The sequence below is a fragment of the Hetaerina americana genome, unplaced genomic scaffold (genome assembly GCF_022747635.1).
Source record: "Hetaerina americana unplaced genomic scaffold, ioHetAmer1.1.p SCAF_7, whole genome shotgun sequence".
In the NCBI taxonomy this organism is placed as follows: Eukaryota; Metazoa; Arthropoda; class Insecta; order Odonata; family Calopterygidae; genus Hetaerina; species Hetaerina americana.
Window position 1 is genome coordinate 20,668,096 of NW_027287316.1, and position 18,571 is coordinate 20,686,666.

The window sequence follows — 18,571 nt, forward strand, 5'->3', positions numbered from 1 at the left end:
GTGCCTTCCTTCCTAAGTGCCCGTGCCTTTTGGGTCCTTGATCTTGACAAAGACGTCAGAGGAACCCTTCCTGTTTGTTTCCTCCAAACTCGTTCCATCGCCTTTGATGAAAAAATAAACAAAAAAGATTCTCTCCGTGCTCCCGGTCGGTGGCAACAATTCCCCCAGCGTGCGTCATAGACCTGCGCGAACTCTTCGTGTGTGCACTTGCCCCAATATATATAAAGGTGGCGGATGAGACTCTCCCCACAATCATAACCAGCGCCAGACCGTAGTTCATCCGAAGCGTTCAAAAAGAAAGTGCCCAGGAAATGAAGCCGACCTCTTCCCGTCCACACTCAGCCGAGCGGACCGCAGTTTACCGGGCGGACGGCATGGCGTCTCGCGGCCTCTTTACGTTTACCCTGTTTTGGACGCTCGCCCTCGTTGCCCTCGTGGGGCACGACGCCGGTTTCGTCGACGGCGCTTCCCACGGCATCTCCCCGCCCTCCGAGAACTGCTTCGCCCGCAACCTCTACAGCTCCCTCATGTTCAAGTGCAAGAGGCCCCAGGCCAGGGCATTCAGGTCCTCGGAGGTCATCGGAGAGCTCATCGAGGAAGGCGACTACATCAAGCCGTGCATGGCGGTGCTACACAGGTGAGAGATTTGTGCGTCGATTCGGTGACCAAATGCCCCGCGGCACCACACGAGGACGAGTTTGGGAAGTGATTTATCTGTTTGCCATCGTCAAGCCGAAAGGCTTAGGTAGTGCGATACCCCCTAGATGCATTTTCGCATGGAATGTTCACATCTAAGTATTATCCGCTCATACATACATTCGTAGTACCCTGCAACCCACCGCAAGGGTATGTGGCAGGGGGTGATCACACGCACTGGGCTTCTTTTGACACAAAATACCCACCCGCCCCCTAGCGCCGTCGGAAAATGTTATTATGATTCCTTGTCGTTCGTGAGAAAAATGGCATCTTGTATCTATCTGCTCTACTCTTAATCTCTCCAATTTTATTTACATGTTTTCTCCTACCGTAGTGCGATGGCGCTAATGATGTATTCGCGCGTGCAATACGATTTACGCATACGGTTTGTGAGTCCGTTTCTCGCAACTCCTCACTTCTGTGGTCTCGTCAACGAAAGTGATGTGGGGCTTGTATTTTTCCTTTGTCGTCAGCGGTTGACTAGTACGGACGAATTGTATTTTTCCAGCCGGCCTCCCAATTTCCGAGAACCGCAAGGCGACCGTAACGGAATTCCCATTAATAATTACGGGAAGTTCTCTCTTCGCCCATTTTATTGACGTGTTAATGGATCTCTTTAACTTTATTTGTTTTCAGCTAACAATGTATATCGCTCTCGCTCGGGTTGACACGAGGAATGACCATAGAGAAGGTTAAATTACCATAGGTAACAAAACGCGGTAAATATCCGTCGAGAGCATCATTACCTGCATATTTCAATCTCAAGCTAAATATTTCCTACATGCATTTCTTCATCTAAAAATGTATTTCGTTGATCACGTTTGCATTTCCTTAAATATGAATTTCCTATCATTAAATGCATTTCACTAACAAGTTTTTTAAATATATTGGTAATGCTTAATTCATAGATGATAAACAAAAATAAATAGAGCATACAGAAATGAAAATGGTCAAGAGTAGAGCCCCAAGTTTCCACTTCAAAGGCTCCGGTTCGAAACCCCGGAGCTGCAAATATTGTTAGTGATCTATTCCGATAACTACCAGGATATCCTTGTATGGTTAACTTGACGATATGACCTTTCATCTACATCTAAACAATACTTGGCAAGCCACCACAAGGGCGTGTGGCGGGGGGTGCTAGGTCACCTGCCATGCATGCGCAATCGCAATCATGTTGCCTCTACACACACATTAGTTTGATCATGCACTCAAAAAATTTAAATCAAACGAAGGCAAGTACTTCAATGCAACACTATTCAATAAAAGGACACATTTTTTCATAACATGCTGTAGAAGTTAAAAAATATGGACCTATCAAATAAAAAGAATGACATGCAGGAAGAAACGTACAAGATATTGACAAATATATACACTAACAAATCTAATGATCTCCTACGCTATTGCTGTCATATCTATTATAATCTCTAATGGTTCGAGGAAAAAACGACATTTTACATATATCCGTTCTACAATAAATCTCCCTGATTTTACGTTGGTAATCTGACCTACCATAGTGAGTCGGAGTCTGTAATATGTCTTTAAAATCCTCAGATAAGTAACCTGCCTCAAATGTACACACTAAATTTAACCGGTATTTAAGCCTACTGTCCACGAGCTACTGGCTTCCATCCTAATTCCTTCAATAATGTCGAGCTTTGAGACAATCCAATGCAGGGTATGCCTACGAGGAGTTTCACTGCACTTATTCTTGCTTCTTTTAATTAGATTGAACCCGATTTTGACGTTCAATCTAAGTAGGGCCTAAAATGTCCTCTTGGGAGCTCATCCCATACGAATCCCATGACCGTTATGATTAGGAAACTCGCTCCGGAGGCTGATGTTCAGAAGGCATGGTGGTCCCTAAAGCTTTCAATAATCTAGTTACCTTTACGACTTTGAAGTTCTAGATGCTCGAAAATTGGCTGCATTTTTTATATTGTACACATTTTTACTAACAATTCGATAATATCACCTTTTCCTGCTTATTGGAGACGAGTGATAATAGCTCATTATTAGGTTGACACAATGACCATAGTGAAATGGATCTCATTACTTTCTACAATTTTAATCCACAGTTGAACGACGTGTTTTCCTACAATATATCTACATTCACGCAATACCCTGCATGCCACCAGTAAGGTACGTGGCAGGGGGTGTATCTACACCAAGCATGCGCAGTACACGCACAGATAAAATTCACGTACCATGTATGATACTTTACCATGGAAAACAAGTCTGGCGTGCAATTACATATGCGTACGAGTATATAATCTAAGTCAATTATCATCACGCCCTTCTGCCCACAGGTGCGACTCTAGCTCTGGCTGCTGCATGCAGAAGGAGGGCATGAGCTGCGCCCCGAAGGAGATTGACATCGTGCGGCTGGACTTCAAGATAAGGCCGAAGTTCTCGCGGTCCGAACGGCTGATCTCCATACTCGCCCGCAATCACACGGCCTGCGAGTGCATCGATGAGGAGCTTGTTCGCGAGGAGAAGATAGCGGTGAAGGCGTTCATCTTCCACACGACAGAGCTGGAGAATAAGAAAAACGGCTTCACCCAGGTCCACATGCACTGATCGACCAGTGAGGGGGACCCCCTGTGGTTCCCAGAATATCGCTCCCGTCAACTCTCGGGAAGCATCGGCTCTCAAAGTAGGATCTCTCTCAGGGTCGGGTGAAACCCTGCACATACCCTGACAGGGCTGTAGGATGGGGATCATTGGACGTGGTGCAGCAGGGGGGACAGAAAAGAAAGAGATAATGTAAACAGATGAGTTTCTACGCGGGCTCATTGCTTTTTTCTCCGCGAAATCCAGTGTTATTTGCACGCATATACTGCCCGTGTTACCTCCGTCATAGTAATACATTTGTCCGTTTATTCAATAAGAGAACTTTCGTGGAAGATGGTTCGAGTCAGTTTTCTTCTTGCATCTAAGGTTTTCAATGTTTCAAACGAGAGAGCCTCTTAAAGGATCCTGCCAATTCGGTATCTCCTTGTCTTTAAGTGAGTTCACTTCAGACTCCCGTGAGTCCATTCGTGAAATTCTGCTTCAATTTGCATCGAGTGGAATGCCTTTCACTGCTATGCTAACTTTCTACTGAAAAAAGTGGGAAGGCAATCGCGGACGGCATGCTACTGTGATCGTCGAGGCAAAGCAGAGGAGTTGACAAAATTTGACAACGATAGACGCTTTTTGTCGTGGAAGCATCAGTCTAAAAGTCCTTGAATGGAAAATCCGAAGAGGACTCGTAAATAATACTTGGAGCATTTAATTTTTAGCTCACCTTTCAAAGACCTGAAGCCCAACTGGAAAAAATCTTTTTCAGAAACATACAGAGCGCGGTCGAAACCTGACAAACGGGTAACCGTATGCTGAATCATAACTGAATGTTAAAAATAGACGTAAAAAGGGGAATATTGAAATCCAAGAATATCCCTTAGGGAGAATGATTCTCAAATGAGCTGCTAATTTCAGTATTCCGTCCAGTGACCCTTGAAATCGATGCTTAATCGTTATAATCTGACGCTAGAAAAGCGATTAGATTTTCAAGCTGCACTTTGAACTTAGAATACATTCGTTTTCGAAGTTGGTATATCAATAAGTTTTTATAAGATAGCAAATTCTGTATGATATCCATATCAAAACATTGAATGGTTGAATGTATATTAAGGTAGCATTCGGCTTCAAGAAAGGATTAAAAGTGAATGAACTATTTGTAATATTACATACCTGCTATAAAAAGTGTTTTTTTGTACATTGGTCGCATTTGTATTCATCGCGGTGATGATGCTTTATCAATAATACATGCGTGGCAAATTATAAGAGTTAAAACATCTATCTCTAGCTAATGTATGTTTTTATGCCAATTTGTCGTTATCTGTTCGACGGGAATGAATTCTCGAAGCGAAACAGAAAATATATTATGTATTATTGCATTATTATAAGGTAATCTACCGGTTAAGGTAGGTTTTTGGATGGATATCATGTGTATGTAGAAATAATTATTTACTCAATCTGTGATAAAATAAATATGTAATTATGCTGGATATGATATTTTGATGTGATGAAAATGTCTAAAAGGGACCCAAAAGTCAATTGCTTCCCTGTTGTGGCCAAAGGAAAATTTGCAGAAACTCGTGAACTGAAAGTTTAGTTGGTGCTGGCTTGGAATTGATGGCCGGATATTTGCTTATTTCCACTAGTTTACGAATTTATTAGCGACCGTATTTTACTATACTGCGTCATGTCACCAGTCGTGTGGTGGGGAATGATTTGGTTAACTAGAAGGAAATTGAAATTATTTGGTCATCACTCAGCTCTGATTCGAACAAACTACTCCCTGAAACTAAGGAATTGGCACAGAACTATATGGGGATTAAAACATGTAACTCCATTGTTAATCATGAATGAGGCGGCGAAGACTACTCTTCGTGTTTTCGTCGATGTCAAGCGCTGAAGTTGTGCTGGAAGGGCATAAAATACTGGAAGTCAACGCAGTCGCATGAGGTATGACGCATGGGAATTGCCTGTTAGGGAAACTAGGTCGATCCGTGACGAAGACGATAATTGCTTACTAACCTTATAAGCGAAATATATGTGCCCAATGCCCCTCGTGGATAAAAACCCATACATATCATGCGTTCACTCAGACACATTAAAGGAAAATATACATCTATAAGACTAATTAAATTATTCCTTAATTTATGAATGAATTCTTAGCTGCGGTGAATCCATTTAGAATATGCCGCAATTATATGGAACCCTCACGAAGTTGGATTAATTGCCGAATTGGATCACGTGCAGCGTAAAGGAGCTGGATTTTTAAAACATTTGTATTCACCCCCTGCCACGCACCCTGGCAGTGGCTTTCTGCGTATATATGCATAAATAAAAAAATTTCATTTCAACTTGGTATGCAAATTCGAAAAAGGTACGCCAATGACAACAAATCTAATACAAATTTAGGATTCATAAAAAGAATAATTTTTAATTGTAATGAAAGAGTGAAGGAGCTTTGTTATTTCACGTGAGTAAGGCCTCATCTTGAGTATGCTGCAAGTGTATGATGTCCTCAATAAGTAGGCTTGATTTTTCAATTTCTCCTTCACTAACACTGGAAAGGTACACGTTCGTCATTTACACATTCGATCGCCATTGTTTTCCCTGTGCGAATTGCACATACACTGCCGCTGAAGGGGTGGACGTTGTCGCACCGAAGCAGCGTTAAAACTGAGGGCAAATGCCCAGTCAATAGGGGATCTGGTCTGGTCTGGAACTAGATCGAGTGCAATGTAGAGGAGCTAGGTTTGTGAAAAAGTTGTCATGAATAAGGTGTCACGACACTATTGATAGAATTAGGATGGGAGCCAATAGTTGACCGTAGACTTAAATACAGGTTAAATTTACTGCGTAATTTTGAGGCAGATTACTTTTCTAAGGATTTTATGGACATATTACAAGGGGGTTGGAGAATCGTCGCGGTGACGTTGCAGAAGGTCTTCGCAAGCAGACACTCGACTCTTCTTTTGGTCGCCCGCCATGACCTTCGGGATGAGTCCAGCGTAGATCTTTCGCATCGCCAAATTTTCAGTAATAATGGTGTGCACTATCATCTAATCAATACCAATATGATCTGCGATCATGCGCACCTGCGATCAACTGACGGTCTGAATACAACACTTAACGACCCCCTCAGGAAAAAATTATCACAAAAACATTTTGTACACACCTTGCATATAGCTAGAAGAGTAGCAGTCGCTGGCTGATTGATCGGCACGCCACCGAACCGATGACATCAATACAATTACGCAAAACGCCTCAATAGCACCGCCATGAGTCTTGTTGTCTCCGTCATGAGGACGCTCGGCTGATCGGTGGATTAATTGTCATTCACTCGGTGTCCTCTTCCTCAACCGGTTTCCATCTCCTTCTTTTTCGCCGCACTCCTCACGGAGTCTTCGCGACGCTGGTCAAACGGGTAGACTCCCACCCGTCCAACTCCCAAGGACACAAAACTAATTTTAGACAAGAAAACCCTGGAATTCATTCATATTCACTTGCCATTGTAGTGTGGAGAAATTCTATCCCATTCCGTCAACTCATGATCCCCGCTCTTTTTTATTTATTTATATACACTGCAAACCACCGCTAGGGTGTGTGGCAGGGGTTGAATACACACCAGAATAATTTTACCCGAACATGACCCTACCGCGGTCGAGCAATGTTATTATGATCCCCTATCGTTCGTGGAAGAAATGACATATTAAATCTACTTTAAGTCACAGGTAGAGAATGTGACACACCGCTGTTGGCAGCGGATGTTGTGTGATATCCCCCCCCCCCCCCACAGAGAGAGACGCGGGATAACGTTATGCCCTAATTATTTTAATTACTGACGCGGTGTAGCTTCAAGCAGTTCTTTTGTCAAGTAGAAGAGTGGGATGCTAAATTAACTTCTATTTTAACTTGTCCTGTGTGAAGATATATTTTATTTTATATCTACTTACACTTGAATATTGATTACTTTTACACGTAACAAGAGGCTGTGGTGTTTCGCGAATTGAAGTTTCCGGAAAAGGTAAGCGATTCGATTAGTGACTTGGCTGAATTTTTTACATTAAATTTAACTAGGTTGTGCCTAACAAACATAAAATAACGAAGCCCCCCTTCCATGGTATTTCCCAGGTATCCTTTTTATGAATCCTAACATTGTATTCGCTATTCCGCGAACTCCACGAATGTGTTTCCCCCAGGACTTATCCTTAATTACCTTAACACCTAAATATTGTATCCAATCTACCTTAGTTATAATCGTTTCCTGTGTGATTTAAGCGTATTCTGGTGTAATACTCTTCCTCCAAAAACTCATCGGAACACATTTGCTCAAATTTAATTCTAGCTCCCATGTCTCACACCTCTTTAGGATCGCATTTAGGTAGTAATAAGGAATTGTAACACAGTTGATTGCGAAGAGGGATGGGAGAGGAGGAGAGGAGTAGTAGAATATTCAAGGTGGGACCTAACTATACTTGACCCTTTCATTACAATATTCATGTAGATGTAGACCCCTACGCCCGAGTTCCCTTTTCCATTCCTTTCTGGCGGAATCGCTGATTCCGCTGTTGGGGGTAGCCCTAACACCACACCTTTTACGGGAAGAAGATATCATGGAGAATGTATGGGTCCTCCTTAAGGAAACTCGGCTTCATCAAACGAGTGAAGGGGAAATGGGATGAGAAATTTCAAGAGAGGTGTTATTTCGCTATATTTAGGCCACATTGCATCTAAATATAATCATTTTGTCTCTACACAAATATTAGTTTGACCATACACTCTATAAATTTTAATCACAAGAAAGAAAATACTGACGTACAACAATAATCAATAACAGGACACGTATATTCAAATCATCCTGTGGAACTGTTACCAATATGGGTCTATTTAATAAAAAGATTAACATGCTGGATATCAACAAATGTATACATTACCAATTCTAACAAATCTAATTATCTCCTACGCGATTGCTGTCACGTCTATTATGATCTCTAGCGGTACGAGGGAAAACGACATTGTAAATCCATCCGACGAAGTCGTCTATATCCGAAGTTGCATCTATATCCCGCGATGTAATTAGCTAATTGTTTTAAAACCCTAACCGGTAAATTTTCGGGACTCGGGGGTTTTTTGAGTTTAATCTTATTTGACAATTCCATGTTCCTCGGCAGTAAAATTTTGCCATGAGTTCAGTATGTATGGTTTCTGGGAAATACGAGTGGGCAAAATTGTTCGTGAAAACGCTGTAAAAAGATCAGATGAAATGGTGACCCCCAAATATTTTACCTAATACGAACACCTCCAAGTGTGTAATTATATAAAGTTTTGTTGTGTTTCCTATTGTTTAAGAAATACATGACGGTACATTTTTTCGTATTAAATTCCCGGCCCTATTTTTTAATGTTGCTTAAGTCAGTTGTTAATGATTCACGAGCTGCGCCATTCACTATTTCCCTGCAGTGTCGTCAGCAAAGAGTCTTATGCGGTATTTCATTTTACAAGTTATATATCATTAATGTACATATGAAATAGTAGTGGTCTCATGATGTTATCCTTTGGGACGCTAGATGTTACTTTCACATAATTGAGCTTGATACCTCTATCGCTACTCTTTGTTTGCGGCCAGTGCGGAAGTACTGAATCCAGTTTATTACTTTGTCGTCTCTTCCGTACCATTGCAACTTGTGGATCAATTTAGCGAGTGGGACTTTATCAAAGGCCTTTTTGAAATCCAATAATATAGCATGTACTTGTTCGTTTCTTTCCCCCGCTTGTAGAACATCATGTATAAAAAGTCCCAACTAGGTTTCACATGATCTCTCCTTTCTGAATCCGTGTTGTCTGTTGGATTATAGGTTGTGAGTGACGAGGAATTTCATGACGTTACTAACAATAATATGTTCCAAGACTTTACAAAATAGGTGTGATTTTGGCTATTTTCCAGTCCATGGGAACAACACCTGTACAACTTTTTATGTGTAGGAGTTGTTTCGTGATTCTTTTGAGCGTAATTCTAATGCCATCCATCTTTGCGATAGGTGTGAAGTGGCCTTCACTAAGTATCTCTCTGTCATTATTGTACACGCTTTGAAAGAAATTATTTAAAATATTCGCTTTTTGGATGCTGTCTGTATGTACATTACCATTCCTTTCACTAACTTCGTGTGATTAGTTGTCAGAACCCTTCCCACATGACGGCATTGGAATGCCATTAAAAATGTAGTGCTCGTTACACTATTGTTTGCTTTGCTTTGTTTGTTTTTAAGTTTCCCCTTCCATCCCTCGTCTTTCTCTGGGGGGGGGGGAACCTCCCGCCACCTGCAGCCTTGTGACAACTTCCCTACTTGTATCCTTGGTGGCGGAGACCATTTCATGTTGCATTTCCATGTGGTAGAGGATTTTCGCCTTCTTACTTTTCAAATTCTAGCTAGCACGTTATTGGATAAATATTTACTACATTCTAAGGCACATTTGTTTGTTAGTTGATAATATATGTACTTTCAAGCTTGAAAGTAGAAAGGGTTTTTGTATGAATGAATACGCTACCGTGGGTGTAGGTTTGAATGTATGTGTTGATTTTGCATGTGTTTTTGTTCCCTTTTACGGGTGGTGACCTAACATCCCCCGCCACACGCCCTTGCGGCGGCTTGCGGAGTATAATATAGTTGTAGATGTACACCTTCGACACTCTGAACACGCGTTATCTCGGAGCTCATTTTCTTAAGAGAACGAAGGATCTCCTCTAATCCAAAGTCCGTGACGTCGTTGGTGCCCACATGAGCCACGACCTGCAGCCGAGAGCACTTCGTGCCCTTGACCACCGCCTTGATCGCCTTCGTCTCCCGAGGAACTCCTCCGCCTGGTATAAACCAGGTGATCACCCGTTTATCGGTGCCCACACTGCGAGCTTTTTCCCCCAATAGTACCATCACATGGCGAACATTAGAATTACCAATCATAATAATTACCTACCTACCCGTCCGGTGTCGTCTGTCCCTAGGCAGCGCCCTCTGAGTAAGGGTAGGGGCTGCAGTTACGCTGATTCTCTCACCCTGCAGCACCTATTGGAGACGGGGATCTGAACTGCCTCCGCAGGTTCCTATTTCCGCCGCAGTGTTACCCTCCCATTACCCAGAGAGACGAGCATCCAATCGTCCGCTCTACGAAGGGGCGACACATCTTCATGGTGAGATTTGAGAGGAGGTAAATCACCCTTTCATGGGGAGCACATATTAGGACAATATGAGGATCCGCTTATTGGAAAAACAGCTTGATTAAACCGTTGGTGGGGAAATACAATGAGGATGTAAGAGAGAGATGTCATTTAACTCTAGTTAGGCATCATTTGGAATATGCCGCAAGTATTTGGGATCCTTGGGAGATATTTGACAAAAAGAATTAATTAAGGTCCAGAGCAAATCCGCCAGATTCGAGAAAAATTGTTGAAAAAAGAAGACGAGTGTGGCAGGCCTTTTAAAGCAATTCGGCTTGGGGTCACTTGAGATGCGAGGAGAAGTGAGATTGAGAATTTTTTAAAGGTTCCCAACAAACGAGTTTAACAATGATACTAAATGAATTATTATGGCCTTACACTACTTAGGTAGATCAGACCACGAAGATAAGATAAGGGAGACAGGTTCCAGTGCAGATAGGTACAAATACTCATTCTTTCCCCGAACAGTCATTAATCATAATAGTTAGAAACCAACGTCACTATAGAAATATTTAAAACAATTAATTAAGTAGCCAGGACAAGATTAGACGTTGTGCAGAAATTATGTATATTTGTAGCTGCATGTGTATTTCATTGATAAGATAATTCTTTGCATGTGTGTAAGTAATAAAGGTTTTTGCACGATTGTGCACGATTTTGCGTGTGTAGATTGGAATGAATTTGTTGCTTTTGCATGCGGTTTTATTCTTAACTACAGGTGGTGACCTAACCCCCCCCCCCGACAAACACACTTGCGTGTAATATGTAGATGTAGGAGTTGAAATCTCTTCCTCATTTGGCAAAGAAAAATATTTTCTTCCATCAAGACAATGCAAGGTTGCGTATCTGCGCAGTTTCCAAGACGCAAATTACGAATTAAAGTTCGAAATGTTGCAACATCTTCCGTATTCGCCACATCTAGTCCCCAGTGACTTTCATTTATTTCCAAATTTGTAGAAATGGCACGTCGGAAAACAATTCATGTGGAATGAGGAGGCCATCACCAACATAGATGCCTATTTTGAGGACATTCCGAAATCTTATTTTCGGACGGTTTAATAATTTTGTAGCGACGCTGGAAAAAGTTTCTCGACATAAAAGGAGATTGTGTTGAAAAATAAAAAAAATTACCCTGAATAATTCGTTTTCTTTTTTTCCTAAGGGCTTATATTTCTGCTCACGCCTTTATCTCGCCCAACACAAGCCCAAATCGCCGGAGCTCTCTCCCGAAACACTGGAGCCTCTCGCCTAAGGTCCTTATTTCCCGTCAAGCAGCTTTCCACTGCTGTCGCGCGGGAATCCCCGGACTCCCTCGTGCAATAAAGGTAACGGCTAGCTTATGAGGTCTCCCGAGGCCATGGGGCCCCGTGTCCTCGGGAGACCATATGTCATAAGGTCAACAGCCAAACCCCTATCTTCTTCACATAAGTTTGGTTCGCATCGAACGGGCGAATTGTAGAATTGCGAATAGGCCTCGACGTTATGCGGAGCACCTTATTTTTTATATGAGCCCAAAATAAAATAAAACCAAATTTTCAGCCGTTTGTGACTCAACGGCCAAGCCCATGTAGTTTTTGGTGTTTTCAAGGTCCCCTTCCGTCCCTCTTCGTGGGGGTGATGCCTCACGTCGTTCCCTGCCGAGGCCCGGGTGTGTCTCTTTAATGTCACAGAAGGCGCTGATATTTGTGCAACGAGGGATGTTTCCGAGGACACTTCCGACAACTCACTGAAGCACGTACAACTCAATAGACCGCTAAAATATGCTATTTATCCGCGAGAGAGACTGACGCTTCCTTTCGCTTCCGAAGACTCGGTCCGAATGTTCTTCCATCCACGGTCACCAAGTACCGAAGCGTAGAGAACCGAGGGGAGGGCGCGGAATAATGTAACCTCGCTATGTACACAGTCTGTATGGGTTTGGAGCGGTAGTGGAAGCGGCAGAGGGCCTCAGGGCCCTCAGCCGCTGTTTGTGGCCCTGGGGAATACAGGGTGAGTTCCAAAATGAATGCTTTTATTTTTAAAAAGTTATTTATCAAACAGATTTGCACAAACCCTAAAAATTCTTCAAAGTACTGTCCTTGGGCCTCTACACATTTTTTCAGCGACTCTGTCACCACCGGTACGCTCCCGTGAAGGCGTCTTCGGGGACCTCTCTCAAGGTCTTCGTCACGGCTGTTTGGATCTTTTCTAGGGACGAAAAACGGGTTCCTTTCAGGGCTGCCTTAATTCAAGGGAACAAAAATAAGTCTGCTGGGGCGACGTCAGGACTATGGGGGGTGGGGCAGCGTTGGCACCTGGTGTTTGGCCAGGAACTCGCGGATTCGAAGCGCGTTGTGGCAGGGTGCGTTGTCATAATGTAGTTTCCAGGTACCGGAGATGTCTTTTCTCGTCCTGATGACCCTTTTTCGGAGTCTTTCCAGCACATCTACGTAGCAGGCAGCGTTAACTATCTTTCCTTGGGGAATAAATCCTTACTGTCGGAAAAGACAATGAGCATTGTTTTCACTTTTGATTTCCTCAATCTTGCCTTTTTGGGCCGGGGGACTGGTCGGTGTGCCACTCAGAGTTTTGGCGTTTTGTTTGTGGGTTGTATTAAAAAACCCAGATTTCATCACCAGTGATGACATTTTCTAAATGTTCAGGTTCATTTTCAATACGTTGCAAAAATTCAGCTGAAATTTCCGCTCGGTTAGTCTTTCGTGAAACGGTCGGCGCGCAGAGGTTTAGAATAACTAACGTCCTGCCGCTTCCACAGGTTGGAGAGTACTAATGCCGGATTTGCGGCAAAGCTTAGCGTCCCCAACACTTACTCGAAGTAGCTCAATTCCACTCGAACCAAAGGGAGCGGCGCAGGAAATTCAATTGCATTACTATTGGAACGCACTCTGTACACGACAGGATATTTTTTTGCGTGCCCCGGTTCGGGAATATATTCTTTCTCCCTGAAAGCTGAGTCCAGACTCGTCATTTAAGCACCTTAAATGCCCGATTTTAGGTAGGCGCCATCTTGAAGAGTGTCCAAACTCCTTAGGCAGCGAGAGGACGCTAACTTACGCACCCTTATTTGGGCCCCGGATTAAGGACAAATGAAGTTTTTTAGTTGTTTTGCGGTATATGTGTTTGCATGAGTATTGGATGAAGGGATTTTTGCCTGAGTGTGTGCGCTGCTGTAGGTGTAATTTTCCGTGTTGTTTTTTTGCATGTGGTATTTTTCCTTTTTACGGTTGGTGACCTAACACCCCCCGCCACACGCCCTTGCGGCGGCTTGCGGGGTATTATGTAGATGTAGATGTATCCTAAACCTTCCGTATTGAAACCCCAGAATTCCAAGCGCTAGAAGCGAAAAAACTAGCAGAAGAATAATCGTAATGGTGGGAGTGTATTGTATATACATATGAAAAGGTTGGCCACAATAATATTGGTTATTTCTTCGAGAAAGTAAAATTTTACTCGTTGAAAAAACGAAGGCTTTGTTAACACGAGGTGGGAAAAGGCGGAGCTTTCCTTGGACAAGAGAAAGTTGATGTCTTCCGCATGAATGCAATTTAATTCTTGTAATAACTTTATTTTATCATTTTATTGGCTACAGATATTTGAAATGTAGAGGTAAAAACAAATTTCTTAGTTTGGTTCTTCATTTCATGACGAAGAACATCGTCTTTGTCATCGTAGAGGTATCCATGTCTCGTTTCTATGCTTTTTAAATCTTATTTTGGTACATACACATTACGGAATATAATCTTCAAGCGTAATGTTGTGTTTGGGGAGTGTAAGCATTTAGTAACGCTATTCGTAAAAATCTAGCTTTCCGCATGAAACGAATCGATAAATCAAAGGTCGTTCGCCTAACATTTGCAAAAGGAGTCACCGTTTCAATACGTTAGCCCACAAAGTAGCAAAACCAAAGGCCGACGAAGACTAATAGTAGAATAAATACTGAATTGATACCAAGTGTAACTTAAAAATATGATACATTAAGCCAAAAAAATATGCATCAATATGACTTACACATGACAAAAAGCATGTTTTGAAACAATTCCTAACGAAGATTCTTTTTACTAGGTAATCTACCAGTTTAGGTAGGTTTTGGATGGACACAACTACCAAATAAATATATGGTGACTCCTAACAAATTAAACCAAACATCCTCCTCTACAACAAGCCCCTTTTCATCTCTGGGTACTTCCTTCCTCCCTTCATACTATCCAACATCCCTATCCTACGTGTATTCCTGCCCTTTCCTTATTTGCCAAACATTCTCTCCTCCATTACAGTCTTCAACATCCCATTGCCGATCAATATGATTTCATCCACTTTTCCTGCCTCCATAGGATTTCTCCTAACAAACCCATCTCTTCGCCCACCATACCAAGTACTCATTTGTCCTCATTTGTTTTCTTCTCTGTCCATTTCACCTTCTCCATTCTTCTCCACACCCACATTTCAAAAGCCTCCAGTCTACGTCTACCCTCCTGCTTCAATGACCACGTTTCCGCGCCGTACAAAGCTACGCTCCATATCAAAGTTTTTACGAGTCTTTTCTTAATATCCTTACTCAACGTCCCTGTCATCAACTCCCTCCTCCTTGTGAAAGCCTCTTTGCCTAGCGCAATTCTGCTCCTTAGGTCCCTACCACCCTGACCATGTTGGTCCAAAACACTTCCGGGATACATAAATTGTTCCAACTGCTCTAGTTTTTGCCCTCCTATTGATATATTCCCATTTTTCTTCGATAACACTCATCTGTTAATCAGCATCCATGATTTTCTCTACAGCCTGCTGATACTCCTTCGTTATCAATCCAGTTAACTCTTCTACATTTTATTCAATTGTTCCTAACCCGCCGCCCCTGCCATATCTTTGTAAATCGAACGAAACACTTCCTAACAACTAAATTGTGGTATGAATCCGCATCTGCTCCCGTGAAGCTGTGCGAATTGATCACGCTGTTCTTAAATCTGTGCCTGACCAGAGTTTAATTTAACAGATAACTTTCTGAATCACCTTGCATCGATGACTTTTTTGGTGTCTAAATCAAGTGTTGGTGCTGACTAACCCCTGTCCCCTGCATAATTCAATTTCTTTCTCCCCGCGGCCATACCTTATGCCTAAACCGTAGTCTTCCGCCTCATCACCATCTCTTCCTTCGCTTAATTTCGTATTCTAATTCCCCATCACTATCAAATGATTCCCTACAGGAACACATGCGGTTATGTCCTCTAACTGATCGTATATCCTATTGACTTCTTCCTCTTTATGATTGCTCGGTGGCATATATACCTGAACAATGACCAAGTTCGTCGGTTCTGCTTATATCTCTTCAAGTAATATTCTATCTGTTGCTCGTTCTATGTTGACTAACCTTCCTTCTTCCTATTTATTCAGTATAATGACAAGCCCCCCGTTGACATTCCATAACTATCACTCCGATAATCCGCGCTAGTCTTCCATCTAACCTTTCAAAAGCCTAAAATATCCATATTTCCTCTTTTCATCTCTCGCTTTATATTATCTAGTTTTCCTGTTCTCAACATTGTCTTAACATTCTATGTTGCTTTTCTAACTAATTCGGTCTTCTTCTTCAGTGTCTTGTGTTCTGCTGCAGTTAGGTTTCCTTTGCGAGGGTTTCGTTAGATGACAACCACGGGAGCGACACTCCCACTGCCGTGCGCGACACACGGCCCATTGGGCCGATTCTCGTAGTTGCCAGGACTCATATTCTCTGTAGTATCCATCATATTTAACTTGGGAATGATAATTGAGGTGGTTTCCCGTTGCCTTCCTCAATAGTGTTTTTAACGTGACACCAGCACTTAATGGCCGCCCCACTGGGGTCAGACGCCATTGCAGCCGCCTTACTGAGGAACAGACGCTGCGTGGACTACCTTTCGTCTGGCTCCTAACCTTCGACCTATCTGGCATGGGTGACCCTACCAGGAGCAATAATTATGACTCCCGCCAGCACAGCTCTAGGGGTCATCGGAACGCACAAGCCCTTCCACCACGTCAAGGTTGTAGTCCATGGGAGGAGAAATCCTCAAATTAAATCACCCAACTATTTGACACTTTGTAATAGAATCTAAAACCTTAGTGAAAAACAATGTTTGAATAAGGTCTGGTATTCAGAGAAAGAAATAGTAAGAAAAAGAGTTTTCGCCAATAACCAATTAGAGTCGCAGGAAAAAAAACACCATGATCCACTAAGATTAACTCTTACAACCACACAGAAAAAATAAGTAGCCCAAAAAAAAACTATATTAACGAAACAATATATATGTTAACACTACACTACACTTCACTTCACTAAATCTTCACAATGAGTGTTTGTGGAGTATTTTCTCAGCGTCACACGAGATAGAATAGAAAAACACATGCCTAGCAAATTTAAAAGTGACAGGAGGAAAACTAGTTTGTACAACGTAGAAGTACGTAAAGCATTAAAACAAAATAGCATGGTAGTCAAAAATTAGTAGATCACACAAGGACGAGTTTAACAATATACAAAATGAAATAATTCATAACTATAAAAGCTAAACCGTTTGTATGAAAAATATGTTACCAAGTGTTAATAGAATTTGAAAATAAAAGATTGGGTGAATATTTGGACGATAATCCAAAACCGTTTTATTCATATGTACGGGAGGGTTCAGGGAAACAAGTCCATAGTGCCAACGCTAAGTAACAACAGCGAAAAACTTAGCACCCATTTAAGGCTAAAACTTCAAACCACTATTCTCAAAGCGTTTTTAATAATCATTCACAGGAACAATGCGAGTCACTACCCGATCGCTCCCATGAACCCATGCCTTTAATTGTACATAATATCCTCTCTTGGAATCGAACGCCAACTTAAAGACATCAGTTTAATCAAATTGCCAGACCCGATCAAATCCCTGCTCGTGTTTACAAAACGATGGCCTCAGAAATAGCTCCTTTCCTGAAAATAATATTTTATAATTCCCTAAATGATCGCGGAGTACCCAAAACCTGGAAAACGGACAATGTCACTCTCATATTTAAAAAAGGCTACAGAGGAGATCCGAGTAATTACCGACCAATCTCTCTCACATCCATCTCATGCAAAATTCTAGAGCACATAAATTTAAAGTTTAATCTTGAAGTATCTCGTTTCTCAGAATTTATTTACAAAAGCTCAATACGGTTTCCGAAAGGGTAGATCTTACGACACCCAACTAGCACGTTCCGTTAATGATATTTTGGTTTCGGGAAAATATAATAACGTTTAGGCCGATGCTAGGTTTCTAGGTTATTAAAAAGGCTTATGACAAAGTCCTAAAAAAGTTGCGCCAAAAGTTGGGAAGCCACGTGAATGATAAATGTGTAATAGATTGGATTAATAACTTTTTAACAGGCCGCGAGCAAAGGATCATAATAGACGCGGTATCATCAGAACAGTAAGCGTGAACTCCGGTATCCCATAAGGAAGTGCTATTTCATTTCTATTGTAGTTTAACCGCATTCTCTAAACAGGAGACATTTTCTCCTCTGCAGACTATCTGCAGCCACTCAATCCCTACCACGCCGTCCGTTGTTGAAAGTCAGAAGGGGAAAGTCTATTAATTCATGGATATGCAATTGACGGTCCTCGCCCCTCAAATCACGCGTAGAAAATGTGACACCCCGATGTTGGCAGCGGACGGCGTGAGGCATCACCCCCACAGAGAGGGATGGAAGGGGACCTTGAAAACAACAAAAACTACATGGGCTCGGCCGTTGAGTCACAAGCGGCTGAAACTTTGGTTTTATTTTATTTTGGGATCAAATAAAAAATAAGGTGCTCCGCATGATGTCGAGATCTATGATATGCGATTCGTCCGTCCAATATTGCGTACCAAACACGGGATGAGGATAGGGGGGCTTGGTTGTTCACCTTACGACATGGCCTCCATGGCTTCGGGACACCTCATAAGCTGGCCGTCACCTTTATCGCACGAGGGCGATCGGGGATTCCCGCGCGGCAGTAGTGGAAGGCTGCTTGATGGGAAATGAGGACGGTAGGAGAGAGGCTTCAGTCTTTCATCTACATCTACACAATACCCCGCAAGCCGTCGCAAGGACGTGCGGCAGGGGGTGATAGGTCACCAA

At 42.4% G+C, this 18,571-nt stretch overlaps 1 protein-coding gene across 1 annotated transcript; it reads left to right on the top strand.

The window, feature by feature from the left end:
* Positions 1 to 275: 275 nt before the first annotated feature.
* Positions 276 to 4,732, top strand: LOC139696386 (uncharacterized). The gene is made up of 2 exons (XM_071595134.1): positions 276 to 637; positions 3,003 to 4,732. Exons 1-2 carry the CDS (start codon positions 312 to 314, stop codon positions 3,271 to 3,273), a joined length of 597 nt encoding a protein of 198 aa, XP_071451235.1. The 5' UTR covers positions 276 to 311; the 3' UTR covers positions 3,274 to 4,732.
* The last annotated feature ends 13,839 nt before the right edge of the window (positions 4,733 to 18,571 follow it).

Coding starts and splice junctions, on each gene's coding strand:
- LOC139696386 (XM_071595134.1), top strand. CDS start 312: ATGAAGCCGACCTCTTCCCGTCCACACTCAGCCGAGCGGACCGCAGTT. Junction 638..3,002: donor TGCATGGCGGTGCTACACAG/GTGAGAGATTTG, acceptor TTCTGCCCACAG/GTGCGACTCTAGCTCTGGCT.